We start from the raw sequence: 23,193 nt of genomic DNA, 5'->3' as shown, positions 1-23,193 counted from the left end.
GTAGTGATCGGATGTTCAAATTTCAGGCAGCGTTGTGTTGATCATTAAAAGTACTATTATTTAAATCATAAAAAAAATTTGAGAACATCTTTCTAAAATATTTACTTTGCAAGGGACGATGATAAAAATCATTTTGTACAATAACCTTTGAAATCCGTTATTATCTACTAAAAAACTTGCATTACTTTAGAATGTTTCTCTAATTGGTCTTTTTCAGTACTGGATTGCCTTGATTATATTTCTCATTTAAAACAACCGGTTTTTTTTATTATAAAATTTTTTGTTGTAATTTCATGTAATAAATTCTCAATCATGTTTTCACGATTTTGATTATATAAACTATCTTAAACTGTACGTTTGCAACAAACGAGAGGATAGGATCACTTCATCACTTCTTTATTGAATACTGAACAACTTTGCAACCATTTTGTCATCAATTAAATTTCCTTGTCCTGAGGTTCGATCATTTCAAATCGCTTTCCGGCAGCGCTTTTCTTCAGTCGATACTCCATCACCTCGATGCTCGTGTAGCTGTGTAGAATGAGAGCAAAACAACAAATCGAGATTATTATCATAAACAGGTAGGATTTAAAATCTAGTCCGTGTTGTTCAACTTCAGTTGAATCCATTGCACGGTGACACTCACCCAACGGTCCCGATCAGCATGATGCAAACGATGCAAACCAACTTGGTGAAGGTCGACAGGAACGGACTGGTTGCGTACATTATCACCGAACCGGTTGCCTCCCAGAGGCGGAAATTGCTGAACGCAGCCTCTTCGTTGCCCGGGAACAGAATGCCGCTGAGGGCTGCGTGTGTTAAAAGGGGAAAGAAAAACGATATGAATGAGCTTTAGAAACGGTTTACCTAAGTATGCTTTGGACGGTGTATTGCCACGCTTCTGATGGAAAGCGTGGATAGTTCTAAAATTTTCCGGTAGGGTGTGTGTTGCTGCTATAAACATCATTTTCATGCTATAAATTTTCCTTTTTTTCACATATTGAACGTGTTCATGAATGTCTGTTTTTCCTGCTGAATAATTAACGTTAGATTATTTTGGAATGAATTAAAAGTTTTTGTATTTGATTTGATTCTGGTTCATTTTGATCTGGATATAGCCATCCTGTGAATTTTATTACATAGAAATTTAGGAGATTAAATTTCATTTAAAATAAAATTAAGTGTTGAAAAACCCGAATTGAAACTAAACAAAATAGGAATACACAATTTAACTGCAAAGTAATTATTCTGTAAATAACGTCAATTCTGAATTCAGCTATTTCATGATAGCACAGAATAGTTTATTGACTTTAGCAATTCAAATGCATCCAATTAGCTTAAAGCGTCACTGTCAATCAAACTGTCTTAATTGATTTAAGCAATAAAAAACTCATTACGAGATCGCTTACCGTTTATCTGAATCAGCCAGACGCCATCGGCCAATCCCCAACAGGCTGCAATGATCGGATAGGCGTAGTCCTGATCGGTCGGTTTCCAGGTCAGCATGAACACAATGAGCACCACATGGAACACGGCCGTTCCCAAGATCATCGGAAACCGCCCGATCGTCTTGGTGATGTAGGGTGTCACTGCAGCAGCCACAGCATTCGCCAATCCGAAGCTGATCATTGCATAACCGATTTTGCTTATCCCGATACCGCATGCCACAAATGACTGTGAAATGTAAAACAGATAGGAACATAAAGATCGTTACCGGTAGGAAAAAGAGCTTTGTCACGATCGATCAGTTTGATACATCACCAGGAATATAGAAACATTTGAACAACTTCTCACGTACCGCAGTAAAGTCGACAGCTATGAAGGCCTGTTCGAGTCCTATAAACATGGTAATGGGCAGCAACAGTAGCTGGTACTTGTTGGTCAGATGCTTAGCGGTGATGATCAACATACGAATGCCGGAAATTCCTGATCCGGAACCTGTTCGGCCGAAGCTGTACCGTTGCAGGGAGTCTACTCCTACTGCCACCGAGATGCTTGCAAGGGCCATACAACCCAGAAATATTCCAGTCAACATGTTCAACCTGGCAGGATCTGGTTGATGGAAGTTGGTGTTTGTTTCATTTACCGGCTGTGCCAGACGATCGACAGGAGCTGCATAATTTGCACCGCAGGTTTCGGAAACGTTTACCAACCTTACGGTGACGTTCGATGAGCTAGGATCATCACCCGTGGAGAGCACTGTAAGATGGAATATTGTGGGAAAATTATCGATAGAAGATGGCAGAACGCAAATATGAAACAATTTCTATCCACAGATTTTGTATCAATAATTTTCAATTTTTTTTCAACACATGATAGAAATTTTCATATAAGACCTTTTAAGCCTTCAAGGTTTTGATGCCCTTCTAATCACGAATAAAATGCCTTCACATTGGAGAACTAAAATTAACACAATGTTTGTTTTTTTTTTATTTTAAATCTTAGTTCGAAACAAAACCCAATAAAACTGAACTTGTCTAAATCAAAGAATTAATAATTAAATTGATAAGTTGCGATGATTCAAATCGACAAAAAATAGTTTAACCGAGCTATTACCCTTAAGGGGGGGTAGGGTCTAACGGGTAAAAAAAACACCATTTTCACGATTTTTTTCTAGAGCTCTCGTTCAAACAAATGTATTCAAGTTTTTTGCATTATACAAAGCATTGTTAAAAGAACATTTAGTAATTTTTTCGTAGAAAAATATTGAAAAATGAGCCGGTGACGGAGCACTTTCGAGAATGCCTTCTAGGAAACAGGATTTGCGGTGGACACTGTATCTCAGCACAGAATCATCTGAAGTCAAAAATGCAGAGCAAAATATTTTTAATAGATGTTTTCTAGACCCCAACGTTTTTATTTAACTTAAAATTTTTTTTATGAAATTTTTGTGGCTGTTTAAAGTAAAAACTACGATTTTTCACGAAAAAATCCGCCATTTTTTATCTGTAAAATCTCCCTAAAGTAAAAAAAAAAATAAAAAGGGAAAAACGTTGGGGTGTGGTATTTTATATGTAGAAAATATGTTCCAAATTTGAAAAGAATCGGATAAGTAGTATTCAAATGACGATGTCCACGGACTTTAAAAATGTGCTTTCGAGAAAAACGCGTTTGAAGTTTCTGCTCTTGCTTTCTTGCAGTATTAGATAGGAGGAGATAAAGGCCCATAATTTCTATAGTTTTGCTTCAATTGTCTTGAAAATTTGACACAACATTCTTGAAATGTTTTACAATAAGAAAATAAAAAAAATAAAAAAAAGTGTTAGACCCTCCCCCACCCCTTAATAAATTCTGTTTCTAACTCAGATTTTCAATTGTGAAATGAAATTGTAATGGCAACTACTGCAAAAATACTTAAACCGATTATCTACAGAAGTCCAAGCTAACTTATAAAAAAAAAAGTTTTTTTTTTCATAAAATCCATATTGTCTTTCAAATGTTAAATGAGGTTAGACTGAAGTAAATTACAGAAAGTTGCTCTATTTTCTTGAACATGAGTGAATAATAAATGTATGTATGTATGTATGTATGATTCCCCCATCGGTAGCAAGGTCCTGCCTATGTCTGTGTGGCTTGGCCTTTGAATTGACTTCTCGGGCTTCCACGGCCGATGGTTCGTCGAGAGGAGGCATCCAACCCTCAGAAACCTACAATGGTTGGCACTCCACTCCGCTTGCAATAATTGCTTTGGGTTATCCCCAGATGCATTCCCTCTAGTTCCCAATCCCCGATATGAAAATATAATTCAAATTCAAAATAATATTCTACATATATATATAACATCAAAGTTACCTGATACCTGAAAAAGAAATAATAGTTATCTTGAAGGGCAGTAAATTTAATGTGAAAAATACTTTAAGGTTAAAAAATTTAAATTAAAAACAAAAAGTTTGAATAGTAGTTTGCAATATTGTTAAACATAAAAGTTTACAAAGAAAAATCAACGCTGTTTTTTTTTTAAATCAGATTCAATTTATTCGATGAAATAAAAAAAAGTGTTTCAATAGTTACTTTTTTTTATTTAAAGACGTCAAAAATATTTTCTCTTTTTTAAGATGCATAAAAATGGAGGTTACAAAACAATGTTGTTAAACATAAAAAGTTTACAAAGAAAAAACAAAGCTGTTTTTTTGAAATCAGATTCGATTATTTCGATGAAATAAAAAAAAGTGTTTCAATATTTCCTTTTTTTTAATTTAAAGACATCAAAAATCTTTTCTCTTTTTTAAGATGCATTAAAATAAAACAAGGAGAAAATTTTAACTATTGACAACTATTGAGTTAAACTTTTATTCTACCAAAAAAAAATGGACAAATTATTTAAAACTTTTCATAGTTTAAAAAGATATAATATTCATTTTACCTAAAAATTTCGCTAAAATTTGCACAATTTTGTAAGAATCTGAAATGTAAAAATTTTCATAATCCATCAACTTTTATCTGATGATTGTGATAAATTGTTTGTTTATATTAACACAATTTAAAACGTAATATTTTAGCTAGACCCTAAGCTTTACAGCCTTAAGTTTTAAATAATTTGAATGACAATCGGCAATCAATTTAAATTTTTTTTTATTGCGTTTCAGCTATATCTTGAATCTTGGGTAGGGAAATGATAAATCATTTAAGATAGTAGAAAAACCAAAATACTAATGTAATTTCTCGCTTTACAAACATTTGATTTTAATTTTTTTTTTTTCTAACAATTGCAATAAAAAAATCAACAATTGAAAATTTTGATGCTAAATTGGCTACGTCATATTATTGTCTCAACTTATGAGGTGAACAATAAAGTAAAGTAAAATAGATGGAACGCTCTCACCAGTTTCGAGCTTTCCTTCGTTGGAAATTTCCCGCTTGCTGCGATGGATTCGAACACGTCCATACATGTTCTGGGCTGGGTTTAGGTAAAGTTGTTTATGCGCACTCAATCACTTCAACCAAAAACGCAAACGGTTCGAAAAATAAAACATCAAAGCAATCCGCGCGTAGCTAACGCTTCGTCATAGCAGCAAAATCAACATTACACACGCGAACGAGCGGAGTCCATTTTTCCACATTCTATTTCATTCCCAGAATGAACACGAAAACATTTTCATTTTTGATTCTAGTATTGTAGTAGCTTTGTCACACTCATCAATCTTCGCACAACTTATGTATAATCGAACAATACAATCTGACTTCCGAAGCTACCCAAATAAATAAACAGCCGACCTGGCAGTAACGAAAAAACGAACCGTACGCGTGAAATTATTTATAATACAGATGAACATGAGTGAATAATAAATACTCACAAAATCGTTGTTAATGATAGTGTGAAGTGAGAATATTCGTTTCCCGAAAGAGTTTTCGGTATATTGCAAATTCAGATTGATTTTAAATCGCCCAGTATCGACACCAATTAAAAGTTATCCGTGCTGGAGTGTGACACTCGAAGTTAAAAAAAAAGTAAATTTTCTCATGAACGTTAGGTTTTCCACCAATGCAATTTGCGAACGCTTAGAATAAAAAAAAATCATTTTGGCATGACAAATATACGCAACATATGATGCGTAAACAGATCAACAACATAAGAACTGTTTTGGTAAAAAAAATGCAACACTTTCATTTGTGAATAACTTTTGAATGGATGGAAAAAAAATGATGAAATTTTCAGTGATACTACCTAGTAATATAATGTTGACATGTGAAAAAATTTGTGGCGATCTGTCGAGTGTTTTTGAGATAGCGTCTAATGAATAAATTCATTGACCGAAATTTTTGGGCAAGATCGTGAAAAATCAAGGGAAGTCCCATTGAGAGACCCCAAAACAGCTGAAAATCAACTATGAGATAAAAATGTATGTGGTATATCGTTATAGAAGTCCGAGAAGAACTAACAGCGAGCTAAATAAAATTAAGAATGATTAATTCCATTAAGGTATGGGAAGTAAGAGGTTTAACAAAGCGCCATCCGAAAATTACAATCGGAGAAGGGGTAAAGCAGGTCAATTTTTCTGTCTGCTTCGCCAATAAACAAAAAAAAACATACCAAACATGGTGTTTTAATATTAAATATGCTATTTACAGAAAAAATAGACGATATACGATGGTTAAATTGTGCGCAAAACGGTATACCTGTTAGCGGAGTAAAATTTGAAAAAAAAAATGTGATGGAAATCAATACGAGCTTTCTAGCGGGCACCTGGCGGATCTCTAGTTAGAAATTTTTGATTGAAATTTCCGGAGAAGAACGAGAGGAAAAAATTATAAAAACAAATTATATCCAGTTCTAAATTTGGCTGGCGATCTGCGGAAAATGCAAATCGATAAGTGATACCGTAAACCAGCGGAATATTGATGACTTTTTTTAATTCATTTTTGAATATTTTGGAAGGGGTTGCTTTTTTGTAACACTAAAAAATTTTAAAATACTAACTGAGATAAGAAGTATAAAGAATGATCATTGATAGCAGAATATTCAAACGACATTAGTGGCTATAACTAAATGATTGTTACAAAACCAGATTTCATGTTTTGGGGCAATTTTGATCACTATGATTTTAAAGTATCTCAACATCTCCAAAATTATTGTTCTGATGCCAATCAGCACAGAAGGCTTAAAACATCTATAACAGTAATTTTTTGTTTGGTTCCAACTGAATGTTTCAACGTTTTCTTTCAAAAAGAAATATACTCAAAAGATGGACAATGTTGCTGCATACATTTAGGGGCGAAAATATAAACATTTCTCAATATTTTCGTACCTTAAAAACAAATGAAATTTTACCTCCATACAAATCCCTAGATCCTCCCACTGTTCCTATATATATATATATATATATATATATATATATATATATATATATATATATATATATATATATATATATATATATATATATATATATATATATATATATATATATATATATATATATATATATATATATATATATATATAAGTTATGCTCTTGTCGTGCCGAGCATAATAAAAAAAACTTTATTATTACTTTTGTTACACTTTTCACTTTTTAACTTTATTCACTTGATCCTAAACTAAGACTGAAGAGCAAAGTTGATTCCCTGATTGTTTTATTAAGCTATAATTAACGAGTCAGCAATAACCATCATCGCGTCGGTCACCGTTCGAGTCGTCCACGTCGTCCAGGTTGTCCCCTGCGCGGTTGCGCGTGTGTCACCTGATACCATGCCATCGTTCACCTGTCTGGCGCGTGGCGCCATTCCATTCTGTTTCACAGGTACCCGGTGGGAAATGTTGTACGTCACAGGTAGCCGGTGGGAAATGTTATAACGCCTCCCCCCTCAAGTGTCAAGCGTCCTCGTTTGACTTCTGATGCTGCGATGCGATTCCTGCTACTGGGAAGAATGTCTTCGCTGTAAATCTTGATGTTGAGCCTTGGTCCTTGCTTTTCGTCTCATTTGATGAGTCTAAGAGAAAGAAAGATCGTGGAGAACAATTCTCCTTTCCTTGTGTGCGTTGATGCTCAGTCGATCTGGTCTTAATTCTGTGAATACAAAATATAATTATTGGTAGCATGATGATGGAGGCGATTGCTATTCCTCCAATGCTTTGGGAGCTTGTCATGTGTAGTTTGAGATTCTGTATTTTAACTAGGTTGTCCATGTTCATCTGGCGTAATTCTTCCAGATTCAGGTTCTGTTTGACAATTTCAATCTCTTTCCCAAATATTGGTGTAAGATACTCATGTTTCTGTGCTGTTCCAAAAGTATTCTTGAATGTGAGATTCTGCACTGTAACCGTGCAGTTACCTGTTTCGATTATGACGGGTGTTGATATGATTCGGGAATCTCCGCATGAATCTAATACGTTGACCCTTTTGTGACTGTTGATCAATATTGTCCCTGCATTTATCTCTTTGATGATTGGTTGGTCCGGTTGCTTGGACATGAGACATTTGGCTTTTTGATTTGTAAGTATTTTGGAGATGCATTCGTCGTTGACAGGATATGTGTTATCGCAGATAGAACATCTTTCTTTTTGTACGAAGAACGTCTGTTGATGTATGGCTACATATCGGATGTCTGTGGTGATTTGGCTTCTGTTGATGTTGATTGGTTCCAGCTGCATCAGCGTGTACTCTTTCTGTTCTACTATGGGAATTTTAACGATTATTATGTGATTATTTTGCAATGAAGCTATTGCCTTGACAAATTTGTAAATTTCCTCTTCGTACTTGATTTGGAATTGTTGTTGTAGTAAATTTTTATAAATATATTCCCTCTCCTCAACTCCAAGAATATTTTTGTTCAATTGATTTGATTTCGAAAAGGCTATTTGATCTTCTAAGTCTTCTAGTATTTTTATTAGAATATCAAGGTTAAGAATTAAATTAATCATCTCAAAGTCCTTCTTGAAGTTTAAATCTTGAAGTTCTATCTGTTCTTTAATTGATTTGAGCGTTTTGGATACTTTAAACACGGTTGATTGCAGCAGATTATTAATTTTAATCTGTTTAATTTGGTTATCTACTATTCTGTTATTACTAGTTTCTATAGTCTCAAGGTTTTGGTTTATTAATTCTAGATCTTCATCGTCTGGATTACCTGCTATAAACTTAATAACATTCCCTAATGCGTTTACTAGACCTCTTTTAGTTCTTTTTGGATAGAAACTAGTAAGTTTCTCGTGTGCTTTCTTTATTTTGAAGTGTAGGGTTTGTTCTAAATGGTTTGATATGTTAAGTTTGTTTGCTAATTTTTCTATATAGTCTATGTTTTGTCTGATTTCGTCGAGGTTTATTTTGTGTATTATTCTGTCATAACCTAATCTTATCCGAACATTGTCCATGTTTATCATTAACAGTCCGTTTTGTGTTGAGACGCCGTGATAGGTCGTCGCTTTCGTCAGGTGGATAAGTCTGTAATGAGTCAAAAGAATTCATTCCTTAATTCTGTTTTTATGAATTTTGATACCGAATGAGTCCTTAAATGTAAGTTCATTGTTTTCTTTTATTTTGGCTGTTTTGAACGGTTCTTTGTCTTTTGTAATTCTCTGTTTCACTTTCACATAAACATTCTGGTCGGGTTGTAAATCTTTTGGTAATGATCTAGTTTTGTTATCTTTTTCAACCTGTTGTCTTCTTTTCTGCATCATTACCAGAATGGCTGAATGTATTTTGTCGAAATTTTGCAAAATTTCTTCTGTATCGGTCTTGTTTTGGTAATTGAAGATTACTTGTCTTGGTTTGTACCCTGTGGCGGAATGTATTGTATTATTATAAATGTCAACTAAAACATTCATTTTATCGTCAAATTCTAATTCTTTGTATTTAGAGTCGAGAGTTCTGTAAAGTTCGATAAGTGTGGAATGAAATCGTTCCACCATTCCATTTGAATTACTTGAGCTAGCGTGATGAATTTCGATATTTAAATTTTGAAGAAAACCGATAAAGTCTATTGATATGAACGCGGGTTCTTGGTCGCATACAATTATCTCTGGTCTGCCAAAAACTCGGATATGCTCCGTGATTGCTCTCTTGAGATCAACGATTGTGCTTGTTTCAAGAGCGACCACGTTTGCAAATTTTGAAAACGCGTCAATTATTGTTAACATTTTCTTCTGTTTGATGAAGAAAATATCAATATGGACTTTTTCGAAAGGTCGTTGTGCGTCGCTTGTTTTTTGAATCAATTTTGGAGGTTTTCTGTCATATTTGCATTTCTTGCAGATAGGACAGTTACCTATAAAAACTTTAAGTTTTTTGTCTATTTCCGGAAAAAAATAATCCAACAGTATTTGATGTTTATTTTCTTTGATCCCTCTGTGTGCGTACTCGTGGACCTCCCGTACTATCTTATCTTGTTCCTGTGGTAGCCTCACGTCTTGCAAGAGAACCTGTGAAATATAAATCTTGAAAATTTTGTTATGAGAAAAGTGTTTACGATACGTTTCTTGTATTAATTGTGACAGTAGATAGTAGATACAATTAATGCCGTTAGGTTTCAGCTTTTCTTTAAATATTTGAACCAAATTTTGTTCGTTATACTCGGGTCTTGAAATTGTAAATCGATGATATTTTGGGAAAACTTCATAGTGTGTGTTCATGTCTAAGTCAGAGATTTTGAATATTAGTTGGTTTCGAAATTGATTTAATGGTTTTTCCGTCATCCAGATGTAATGGTCATCGCTGGTGTCAGTTGAGTGTGCTGTCATGTCTGTTTCCGAAAGTTGAGCTTCTATAGGAATTTGAGAGTTGGAATTGATTTCGTCTATCTTTAATCTAGAAAGTGCATCGGCTACAGTATTTTGTTTTCCAGGTTTGTAAATAGGCTCGTAGTCAAATTCTTCAAGTGCTAATTTTCCTCGTATAATTCTTTGGTTAGCATTAGTCATCGAGAAGCGAGAAGGTTAATGGTTTCATTAAATTTTTGAATCAATTTGGGTGGCTTTCTGTCATATTTGCATTTTTTGCAAACAAGACAGCTATCAATAAAAATTTTGATCTTTTTTTCAATTTCTGGGAAAAAATAGTCCGAAAGAATTTGTAATTTATTTTCTTTTGCGCCCCTGTGCGCGTGTTGGTGAACCTTCCGCACGATTTCGTCTTGTTCTTGCGACGTCTTTATGTCCCTTAGTAGAACCTGTGAATGAAAAATCTTAAAAGTTTTATTACTAGAAAAATGTTTTTTATATGTTTCCTGGATCAATTGCATTATTGAAATGGGACAGTGCAAGCAGTTCATGCCCCTAGGATTTAATTTTGTCTTAAAAATATTCACTATATCGATTTCACTGAATTGTGTTTGAACTATCGTGAATCTGTGGTATTTTGGAAAGATTTCTTCGTGAACTATCATTGGGATTTCACCTATTCTTAGAATAAGCTGGGTTCTGAAAACGTTTATAGGTTTTTCCGTAGCCCAGATGTAGTAATCGTCGCTGGTATCCGCTGAGTGAATAGTCATTTGGTCGCTGTCAGTGTCTGTTTGGTTTTCGGTCTCTTCCACCTGAAAATTTATTTCACCCTCGGCGAAATAATCATCATCGTCTGATTCGATTACGGAGTCGTCCAGTTCTGAAGTTATATTATCTTCGTTTTTGATTTCTGAGTTAATTTTATTTTCATGTATGTTGATATCTATTCTTGATTTTGCTGTTCTCATCGATACGTCATCGTCCATTGTCGGGTTTTTAATGTTTTTAAATTTCCCTGGACCTTGCCTAAAATTTCCTGAAGGCGGCTTGAGGATTTGTTTGCTATTCTCCGGTTGTGGTTTTTGGTAAATAAATTGCTTGCTATTCCCCGGTTGTGGTTTTTGATGAATAGATAATTTGTTTTCGTTTAATTTCGTTCGGTACGCTGCATTTGAAAATTGCAGTGTTGTATTGTATGCATCTTCCAAAGTTTTTGGATTACAACTCCTTACATGCATCGATACATTTTCATTTAATCCATCCACGAATCTTGTGACGGTTATTAAACTGATCAACGAATTGATCGCTTTTGAAGCATTTTTATACTCATCCATTGTGGATGCTGTTGCCTTTACTGAGGTGTCAATTGACTTTATTTTGTTATAAAACTCAGTGATAGTTCTTTTTCCTTGTTGTATGTAGAATAAGGATTGAATGTGTGAAGTGAGATCTCTACGATCTCCGTAAGAATTGAGGATTGCCTCCTTAATTTCCTCCCATGTGTTGGGGTTTCCAGAAGCAATAAGTATTTCCTTAGCTTCGTCGATAATTTTGGCTTTTACAGCCCTTATAAGTTGCGGGTAAAGTGGGCTATGTAAATACCCCGAAAATAACTCGAGAGTATTCTCCACGTCTTCCACCCAAGCTTGTGCTTCTTTTTTGTTGCCTTTGAAATTCGGCAAGTTTTTTATCGGATCCGGTGTCCGAAAATGAATGAATGGGTCATCTGCCCTTGTTTTCATTTCATTAATTGTTTGTATCAAACTATTCTGGTTATCTGTCAAGTTTTTCAAATGAGCAATTAGCTCTTCCCTTGACATTTCTTCCGCCATTTCTCTATTTTGATCGAATCTTTCTATTCTTTTCATGAAAGAAAAATTCTATGGCGAGAAATGAAAATTGATAAACCACAATATTTTTTTTTCACTCGATCTTAAGATCGTTTTAAGTCACTTCTTGTAATTTGTAAAGAAAAATTTACTTACATTAACGGGATAATCGTGACCTTCATCTCCCGGAGTCTTAGCCTCGTTAAGTGATGGATGTAGGTTACCAGTTGGCTGCTTCTCCTCCCTAGGGGTCGCAAATTGAACAGTGTCCTCCTGTCAACGGTTTCCCGGGCCTCTAGTAATTCTCCCTGAATTCGGATGAGCTGCTCTTCGTGGCTGGTTGATGATGATTTAGGATTTTTTTTTCCACTTTTCTTCACTTCACTAGTCACTACTTTCCAACTTAGTCCAGACTGCGCCAGTTATGCTCTTGTCGTGCCGAGCATAATAAAAAAAACTTTATTATTACTTTTGTTACACTTTTCACTTTTTAACTTTATTCACTTGATCCTAAACTAAGACTGAAGAGCAAAGTTGATTCCCTGATTGTTTTATTAAGCTATAATTAACGAGTCAGCAATAACCATCATCGCGTCGGTCACCGTTCGAGTCGTCCACGTCGTCCAGGTTGTCCCCTGCGCGGTTGCGCGTGTGTCACCTGATACCATGCCATCGTTCACCTGTCTGGCGCGTGGCGCCATTCCATTCTGTTTCACAGGTACCCGGTGGGAAATGTTGTACGTCACAGGTAGCCGGTGGGAAATGTTATAACGTATATATATATATATATATATATATATATATATATATATACATATATATATATATATATATATATATATATATATATATATATATATATATATATATATATATATATATATATATATATATATATATATGTATATATATATATATATATATTATATATATATATATATATATATATATATATATATATATATATATATATATATATATATATATATATATATATATATATATATATATATATATATATATATATATATATATACATATATATATATATATATATATATATATATATATATATATATATATATATATATATATATATATATATATATATATATATATATATATATATATATATATATATATATATATATATATTTATATATATATATATATATATATATATATATATGTATATATATATATATATATATATATATATATATATATATATATATATATATATATATATATATATATATATATATATATATATATATATATATATATATATATATATATATATATATATATATATATATATATATGTATATATATTTTAAATTCAAACTTAACCGTTTGTTTAGGGTTTTTAGCCATTTGTTCTATACAGGGTTTCTCATAGAAAATGTACGTTATTTTGAAATCTAAAAATTATCATAGAATGTCCATAAAAATAACGCTAAAAAAATACCTATACAAAGGAAAAAAGTTAAACTTTCATATAAAATAACCCATTTGCTTCTAAATGCTATCATTTTATCAGAAGAGGTGTTTGTTTGTGAGTCTTCGAAAAAACAAATGTTTTAAAACTTTTAAACTACATTATAAGTATTTAAAAAATATCTCCAACTACAAACCAAAATATCCTTATTTGAAACTCAAGTTATAGGGTTTCAAACGTAGAAAACAGTTTTTACATATTTTAACTTCAGACTTAGTTAATGATGATTATCTGCAAAAACTTCATGTTGATTAAAGTTACCCCGGTGGTCAAAGTTCCCCCAGTTTTCGGTACATAACGATTGGCAAAATTAACGGTCAAATAAACCAAGAAAATACCTACAAAAGCGACCGTTTTCTTTCCATAGTATTTTAAAAGGATTTTTTTTTTTGATTAATACTCTGTTTTGGTTGGATATCCCTGCCATTAAGCGAAAACTGTGAGGGAGTGATAGAATGTTAATAATGTTGTTTTCTAGCAGAAGGCTGACAATCTGCTTAACTTGGTTTAGCTTCGATAGAATAGAAAAAATTGAATCATTTTGAAGGTGACAGATTTCCTAAAAATTTTGCACATGCAAACATTACAATATTAAGTAGTATCACTTAAATTTCCATCAATTCTCATCCATCCGCTCAAAAGTTATTCACAAATGAAAGTGTTGCATTTTTTTTTTCGAATACAGTCCTTATTAGACCCTCAAAGCCAAAGGGGTATAAGTGCAAAAATGGTTGATTTTGTGTTGGAAAAAAGTTACAATCAAATATGCGCATTTTATGGAACATTGCAGAGTAACCATAAAGATACTTTGACATTTAAGCCTTCAAAAAGCCCGTGATCACATTTTTCGAGTTTTAAATCACTGTGCAGTGATGCCAAATAACTTTAATTCTAATTCTAGATAATTTTTATGGTTTATTTTCAAATATTCTTTAGAATTGAACATTTTTGTTAAAATGTTTGTATAAAAACCATTTTCATTATAAATTTTAAGATATTATTTATTTTTGGAAGAAATTCAAAAACACAGGAATTTATGCAGAAAAAATTACTAGCGAAAATTGGAAAATATTGCTCGTATTTTTTTTATCGTAAATCTTTGAAAAAAATTGTTCTAGAACCTCTGATCGTCTTATTCCAGAAAAGTTCATTGTTTAGAGGCAATCATGGGGAACATTTTCAGAGATGCCGATTTTTCTCCAAAAAAAGACACCGTGGGGTGACTGCAGAATGTTTACTTGTTAAACAGTTTTTTATTACGTGAAAATATCAACTGTAAGTCAAAACCTGTCTCGATAAAATACTAACTCTGCTCAACACGATTGTAGAAGTCACCAAGTATGTCTACAATGTCGCTGAATAAATATAAATTTCTTCTCTATTCAGTGCAGAGTTAGAAATTATCATTATTTAGTTTAAACCATACTTGAAATAAGTTTTTATACTTAATTATCGTTAGTTAACTGTCATGTGTACAAGATGTTTTATAACAAATGTTCATAAGTTTGAGAAAAATTAGAAATATAATGTCGTTAACTTGCCCAGGAAAGGTAGTTGAAAGTTGAAATCTTGAGCAAAACGTAATTTCTAAGTGTTTTAGCAGATTTGTACAATATTGTATTTATTTGAAAGTTAAACTTAATTTTAAAAATTGTTGCTTGTTTATCTCCCTAAAAGAGTTTTGAAATTTTTTTTAATATTTTCACGATATGGAGAACAGAACAGAAAAAGCCACTAGAAAAATAGTTCCACTTTTTGCCCTTCTGGAGCATGGATGGAAGCTACAATGTCTTTTTTTATTTAAAGCTTTTACAGAATCCTTACCGGTTAAGGAAGCCAGAAATCATCGGCTTTCTGTTGCCCTGAAGTCTTGAGGGACTTATTTGGGTCGGAGTAATTGTTACTCCGACTCCGACTAAAAACATTCCACGTAAAGTTTGAAATAATAAAGTGAACGGTTTTACTCATCAAGGAAAATGCTCTGATGTTATAAGGGGTAAGCGTTACATTTAAGAGATACGAGAAAAACTGTACTGCATACGAGAGTCTGTAGTAGACTGAGTCGATTTGGGGTCAATTTTGATTTTCTCAAACCCTGGGGTCTAAAATGCTTCGTTTTGGTTAAAAAATCATGATTTTTTGCAGAATTTTTAAGTAACTTTTACATGAGTAAATTCGAACTTTATGGTTTGGATTTTTTTTTTGTTTCGATTATAGTCGTTTTACCATCTTTATGGCATTCGCGACTTTATATTAACGTTGCAGTTTGGCGGACAGCTATTGAAAAACTTATCCGGTACAACTGTGTTCGATGTTTACTCTTGGGCTCGAACTCACGGACATCTGCTCAGGAAGCAACTGACTTGCCAACTGAGCTATATCACAAGCCCGATGGTTTGGATGAAAAAATTGAATATTAAAAGAATTTTTCCGCTGAACAACTTTGTCGAAGACCGTAAATTTGTATTTTATAGAACAATAAAATTATTAGTTGTTAAAAATTGACATCACTGCTGGGTGCCTAGCAAGCTATTGCATGAATACACGTAAAATAATTAAGAAATTTTTTCTACGGGATCTTCCACGTAAACTAAGATTTCAATGCATAATATTGATTCAACGTGAATCTTGCTGTAACCACAGTGTATCAAGGGCGCCCTGTTGTTACTACTTTACTTCCACATAACTGACTCATGAATTTCACATAAAGTCTAAGTGGGTGATTGTAAATCCCTTTTGTGCATTTTTCTCCAGCGTTTGGTGGTAAATTCATATTAGAAAATGAAATTGAGGTTCGTCATTGTTCGCTGTTGTAAAATTTTTTGAAGCCGTTGTGTCTGTTGCCAGCAGCTTAACATGTTATCAAGGACGATTTAAACGGATATTCATCTGTTTTGGATTTGCTGTTTTGGTAAGTGATAATGATGCTTGGTTGTAACATGCTAATTTTTGTTTTTTTATTTACTTTTTTTATAGTAATGGCTTTGGATGCAAGTGCCGTTTCGAAGACGGTCTCTCGTTCTTTGGTGGGACTATCCGAATGAGATGATCAAAGAATCACTCACGAAACCATGGGCAAGGTAAACTATTTTGATTCAAAAAATACTTTTTTTATTAATGTATACTTTTAAATTTCTATTGTATTCCTAAAAGAAAGCTGTGTTGCAGGATGTCCAAAAATAAAGTGTTTTAATACTTAATAAGTGTAGTGTTTGTGATATATCACGCAAAGATTGGGAAAATGAAGTTTATTCACAAAAAAAAGTTTTTTAATCATAATGAAAAATATCAAAAATAAGATGTAAAAACTCTCCCCTTTTTATTCCGATACCAAACATTCCCCGTGGCTTTAATAATCAAACCGCGTTGAACTCTCTAAAAATTCTCATAAAATGTAGGTGCGTTCCATGAAGCACATATTCTTATCTACGCATCTACGTGAAAATCAATTGGTTAAAAATTATGTAGTTTTTCACGTAGCCACTACGTGCACATTATTTTGGGTGTTCTTTTCCCCATGGTTTGGAAAATTCGAAAATGACCCCAAATTGACTCAGTCTATTCTGTAGTTTGAACGCAGTCGGGATTTAAAAGGTAGCTCTTAAAAGAGTCTGCAGTGAAATACTTTGAAATCAAAAAATTACACTAGTTTACAGTATTTTTGAACTCAGTAAACTGAAGGTCATTTCCAATGTGAAATCGGGTGCTGAATCCGAAAATGAAATTCAAAAAAATCTCAGTAGAACCGTTTTTGAGTTATGCTCCAAATATGAAATTTCGAAAAAATTAAAAAAGTTCTTGTACTTAGATTAAAATATCTCGGACGGAATAACAGTCATTTGAAATCCCTCTTTTGCATATTGAAGGTGAATAAGTTTTCTATCGATCATCTCAACACTGTTTTTGCGTTTTACCAACAGTTTTGTTGATATTAGTGCCTTTATGAGAAAAAAAATTATAAAAAACGCATTTTTTTAGAGAAAATTTTGCTTCAACGAAAGTTTTAGACTCGATGGTAGCATTTAAAAAATCTGATTTTTTTTGCGCTTGAATGTTAATTTATAACAAAGATTTCAAGTGGTCATTTATCAAAATCGGTTGAAAATTGAAGAAGTTATGGCTACTTTACCATAACTGAAATTTTTGGAGTTTTTAATAATTTAACGAACCGCAGTACACTTATCATAGTATAGGAAGAATGAAACATGATAAATCTCACTCGCTCCAAGTCTAAATTATTTATTAGCTTATCAGAAGGTCACATGCCAAGTTTCAGGAAGATCTGACCATAGGGAGGGGTTGCTTAAGTCTCAAACGTGAATAAAATTTTGAGGTATTTTGGCCAGAAGGAACGAAAAATACTGGTTTTTCATCAATAACTTTTTTCATCACTAGCTTATTGTTTTTTATGGTTGATTTTCTTAAAGCCTAAGTTGAGACAAATATTTCACCCGAAGACTGTAACTCGATTGGTTTTGAAACAGGAAAGTTATTGCGGTTCGAAGGCCGCAAATTTTGTCCAACACGCAATGAGTACTTTTTACGCATTGCGTTTTATACGAGAATTTTCGACCAAAATACAATCTTTGAACCGCAATAACTTTCCTGTTTCAAATCCAATCGAGTTACAGTATTCGGGTGAAATATTTGTCTCAACTTAGGCTTTAAGAAAATCAACCATAAAAAACAATTAGCTAGTGATGAAAAAAGTTATTGATGAAAAACCAGTATTTTTCGTTCCTTCTGGCCAAAATACCTCAAAATTTTATTCACGTTTGAGACTTAAGCAACCCCTCCCTATGGTCAGATTTTCCTGAAACTTGACATGTGACCTTCTGGTAAGCTAATAAATAATTAAGACTTGGAGCGAGTGAGATTTATCTTGTTTCATTCTTCCTATACTATGTTAAGTGTACTGCGGTTCGTTAAATTATTAAAAACTCCAAAAATTTCAGTTATGGTAAAGTAGCCATAACTTCTTCAATTTTCAACCGATTTTGATAAATGACCACTTGAAATCTTTGTTATAAATTAACATTCAAGCGCAAAAAAAATCAGATTTTTTAAATGCTACCATCGAGTCTAAAACTTTCGTTGAAACAAAATTTTCTCTAAAAAAATGCGTTTTTTTATAATTTTTTTTCTCATAAAGTCACTAATATCAGCAATACTGTTGGTCAAACGCAAAAACAGTGTTGAGATGATCGATAGAAAACTTATTAACCTTCAATATGCAAAAGAGGGATTTCAAATTACTGTTATTTTGTCCGAGATATTTTAATCTAAGTACAAGAACTTTTTTATTTTTTCGAAATTTCATATTTGAAGCATAACTCAAAAACGGTTCTACTGAGATTTTTTAGAATTTCATTTTCGGATTCAGCGCCCGATTTTACAATAAAAATGTTGGCCAGTTAATCAAGTTCACGATTTTTTTAAAATTTTGTAAACTAGTGTTATTATTTAGAACGATAGTTACACAGTTATTGAATGCATATAACGAAATATTGCTCATCTCTATCATGATACAAAGAAAATAAATAAGGTGTCCTCCAAAGAAATCAACTCGTTTCGTTGTTATGTATAATGAGCTTCATATCATGAAAATTGCTTATGATGTCTTAGCATTTGTTATGAAAAAACCAAATTTCGAGTTCAAAAGACTACAAAGTTCATGAAATTCATAAAACATTGTATAAATCTCTAAATAAAATCAACCAGAGTGTTTTCGGTAATCGCAAAATAGTTGCAAGAATTGTTGATTGATGGCTGTATCATCGGAAGATCAAATATGTATATTTGAAAACAACTCGATCAAAAGCTTCATTTCATAGCACAAATCGATTACATATTTGAAAATAATGATGATAGAATATGAATATATCTATGGTTTGTCGAATCTGCAGATGACTATCTCCAAAAATAAACTGTTTAAGAACAGTTTGAAGAACAGTGTGATATAACACTTCGATTCCTGCTCTACAAGTTGCATCAGTCAGTCAAACAGAGAATAACATATAAAAGCATGATTACTAAAAATGAAAAAAAGAATGATAAAACAATAAGATTTTTGAAATAATATTGTTGTACCATAGAATATATTTATTAGCAAAACTTTGTATGGTTATCTTCATTTGTTATCAATATCTTAAACAGTTGATCACATATTGGAAATCCAAACAATCCAAACGACCTTTTGTTTAACCTTAAAAAAACATAATTCATTCCAAATAATGATTCCCTTGTTTTCCTGGTTATCTCATCCTCTCAACCTTTAATGTATTTTTTATGTTAATTACCCAATCCAGTCGTCGATAGCATCTGGTTACAAACGAAAACAAACAACGAAAAAAAGCTCACCCGAGAAGGAAATCAAATTCCCGAGCACCTGAGCCAGCTGGTAAAACACGAAGAACAGGGCAAAGAACTTGACGATCAGATAATCCGCTTTCACTTTTCGTTTCTTGATGACGCTGAACGCCTCCGCAATCACCGAAAGATAGGTACACTTGGCGCACCACAGTGGCCCCCCGCCAAACCCAACGGCCAATCCGGCCGGGATCAGGGTGTAGAACCGCGGATAGAACTGGGCCGCTATGTACGGCATATAGGCTATGAAGGACACCACGATCGTCCACTTGCAGCCGAGCCACCTAAATGCATCGAATCGATCCAACAGACGGAATGGAAATACGGTTGTACAATTACTTTAGTGAGGCAACACCTTGATTGCACTTTCATTTATGTCGCTTAAGACTTGATTTAATTAATCCTTCACTGATCCCACAATTCCCAGAAGCAAAAAACGCACCTGATCACCATCACCGGTAGGAAAATGTTGGACAGGATTAGCGAGCCATAGATCGAGGCCAAGGTTAGCGCACCCAGTGATCCATCGCGATGGACCGAACTCTGCAGATTCGAAGTCCCATGGAAGGCGGTGAAGTGAATCATGAAGGCAAATCCCAGAATGGCAATATTTTTGATAATCCGATAGCCTTCCCGTGGTCCAAATTCCTGCTGTTGGCCAGCCTCGGCCGTTGCGGCTGATCCATTGCTCTCGGCTTCGACCGTTCCGTGGGCCATCACTCACAGTTTCATTCAAAACACCTCACTCAATTTGATCTAAACTTCAACAACCCTCACACAAAACACTTCCTAATCAGTCGAGTTTAAGTCACCAACTAAATAAGCAAGTAAGTGGCAAAAATGAATGAAATACTAGGGTACACCTTCGGTTGGCTTCAGCTGACACATCGAGTGAGAGACGCTTTGGAGAACTGGTTTCTGTGCCGAATTATTCTGAAACCTGTCTGAATCTCCACTAGACTAGACGAGATGCTTTTTAGAACGGACTGGAGAGACAGACCTTTTCGAGAGATAAACAACCCATGAATGATCGTAACAGCTTAGACAGAGTTCTACGACGAGCAGAGCGACTGCAAGTAAGCCCGCAGTAAATTTTACTACGATCCGTGCCATGCGAGATAAATTGATTGCCGACCGTTTACACACGGCGATAAGTGGGTTTGAAGACGACGGCGGATGTAACGGAAATTATCGTGGGTGCTGATTAGTGATGTATGATCGCACCTGTGACTTACAGCGATGCAGCTTATTCAATTTTGAAAAAAAAATTCTACATACAAAGATAGATATACCTGAAATGCAATTGCTGATGAACTTGAATTGTAGTTCTACTAATCATCAACCTGTCGATCTCGTGAACCGGTGTAACAGTTACTCAGTTACTTTCATTAGTAGAAACTGTAGCAGAAATTGAATTTTTAAAAATATTCAGGAATATTTCGTTTATTTACCCGCAACAAACAATCTCAGTGAAATTTCAAATAAACACAAACATTAAAAATTCAATAAAGTCTACAAAAGTGCGTCTTAAAATAAAGGCAAGTGGTGTTGAAAAATTGAAAATCTGATTGTCCTGAAGAATTTTCCAAAACCAAGATATTTGAGGCAAAAAATAACTAAACTAAAATACGAAAAATCGATCTCTTCGGAGACAACAGACTAAGAAAATAGGTTGAAAATATCAAAGAGTTATAATACAAATACATTCTAAAATGACAAATATGACAAAAATGACAAAATTGACAAAAATGAAAAAAATGATAAAAATGACAAAAATGACAAAAATAACAAAAATTACAAAACTGAAAAAAAATGACAAAAATGACAAAAATGACAAAAATGACAAAAATGACAAAAATGACAAAAATGACAAAAATGACAAAAATTACAAAAATGACAAAAATTACAAAAATTACAAAACTGAAAAAAAAAATGACAAAAATGACAAAAATGACAAAAATGACAAAAATGACAAAAATGACAAAAATGACAAAAATGACAAAAATGACAAAAATGACAAAAATGACAAAAATGACAAAAATGACAAAAATGACAAAAATGACAAAAATGACAAAAATGACAAAAATGACAAAAATGACAAAATGACAAAAATGACAAAAATGACAAAAATGACAAAAATGACAAAAATGACAAAAATGACAAAAATGACAAAAATGACAAAAATGACAAAAATGACAAAAATGACAAAAATGACAAAAATTACAAAAATGAAAAAAATTACAAAAATGACAAAAATGACAAAAATGACAAAAATGACAAAAATGACAAAAATGACAAAAATGACAAAAATGACAAAAATGACAAAAATGACAAAAATGACAAAAATGACAAAAATGACAAAAATGACAAAAATGACAAAAATGACAAAAATGACAAAAATGACAAAAATGACAAAAATGACAAAAATGACAAAAATGACAAAAATGACAAAAATGACAAAAATGACAAAAATGACAAAAATGACAAAAATGACAAAAATGACAAAAATGACAAAAATGACAAAAATGACAAAAATGACAAAAATGACAAAAGAGACAAAAATGACAAAAATGACAAAAATGACAAAAATGACAAAAATGACAAAAATGACAAAAAAGACAAAAATGACAAAAATGACAAAAATGACAAAAATGACAAAAATGACAAAAATGACAAAAATGACAAAAATGACAAAAATGACAAAAATGACAAAAATGACAAAAATGACAAAAATGACAAAAATGACAAAAATGACAAAAATGACAAAAATGACAAAAATGACAAAAATGACAAAAATGACAAAAATGACAAAAATGACAAAAATGACAAAAATGACAAAATTGACAAAATTGACAAAATTGACAAAATTGCCAAAATTGACAAAAATGACAAAAATGACAAAAATGACAAAAATGACAAAAATGACAAAAATGACAAAAATGACAAAAATGACAAAAATGACAAAATTGACAAAATTGACAAAATTGACAAAATTGACAAAATTGACAAAATTGACAAAATTGACAAAATTGACAAAATTGACCAAATTGACAAAATTGACAAAATTGACAAAATTGACAAAAATGACAAAAATGACAAAAATGACAAAAATGACAAAAATGACAAAATTGACAAAATTGACAAAATTGACAAAATTGACAAAATTGACAAAATTGACAAAATTGACAAAATTGACAAATTTGACAAAATTGACAAAATTGACAAAATTGACAAAATTGACAAAATTGACAAAATTGACAAAATTGACAAAATTGACAAAATTGACAAAATTGACAAAATTGACAAAATTGACAAAATTGACAAAATTGACAAAA

General features: G+C 32.6%; 1 protein-coding gene across 1 annotated transcript; it reads right to left on the bottom strand.

Moving 5' to 3' along the window:
• Nucleotides 1–270: 270 nt before the first annotated feature.
• On the bottom strand, nucleotides 271–20,856 carry LOC129748133 (UNC93-like protein). Its single transcript, XM_055742632.1, has 6 exons — nucleotides 20,301–20,856; nucleotides 19,850–20,142; nucleotides 1,799–2,199; nucleotides 1,410–1,674; nucleotides 647–809; nucleotides 271–531 (listed from the first exon to the last, which is right to left on the bottom strand). Exons 1-6 carry the CDS (start codon nucleotides 20,573–20,575, stop codon nucleotides 438–440), a joined length of 1,491 nt encoding a protein of 496 aa, XP_055598607.1. The 5' UTR covers nucleotides 20,576–20,856; the 3' UTR covers nucleotides 271–437.
• Between the last annotated feature and the right edge of the window lie 2,337 nt (nucleotides 20,857–23,193).

This window comes from Uranotaenia lowii, chromosome 2 (genome assembly GCF_029784155.1).
Source record: "Uranotaenia lowii strain MFRU-FL chromosome 2, ASM2978415v1, whole genome shotgun sequence".
In the NCBI taxonomy this organism is placed as follows: Eukaryota; Metazoa; Arthropoda; class Insecta; order Diptera; family Culicidae; genus Uranotaenia; species Uranotaenia lowii.
This window is presented reverse-complemented; position numbering and strand designations above follow the sequence as displayed.

Bases quoted from the DNA above. Each gene is read 5' to 3' on its own strand.
- LOC129748133 (XM_055742632.1), bottom strand. From the start codon at position 20,575: ATGGCCCACGGAACGGTCGAAGCCGAGAGCAATGGATCAGCCGCAACG. The intron at 2,200-19,849 runs GTGAGCTTTTTT...TCCATCTTACAG, and splicing joins GAATTTGATTTCCTTCTCGG to TGCTCTCCACGGGTGATGAT. The intron at 810-1,409 runs GTAAGCGATCTC...TAACACACGCAG, and splicing joins CTGGCTGATTCAGATAAACG to CCCTCAGCGGCATTCTGTTC.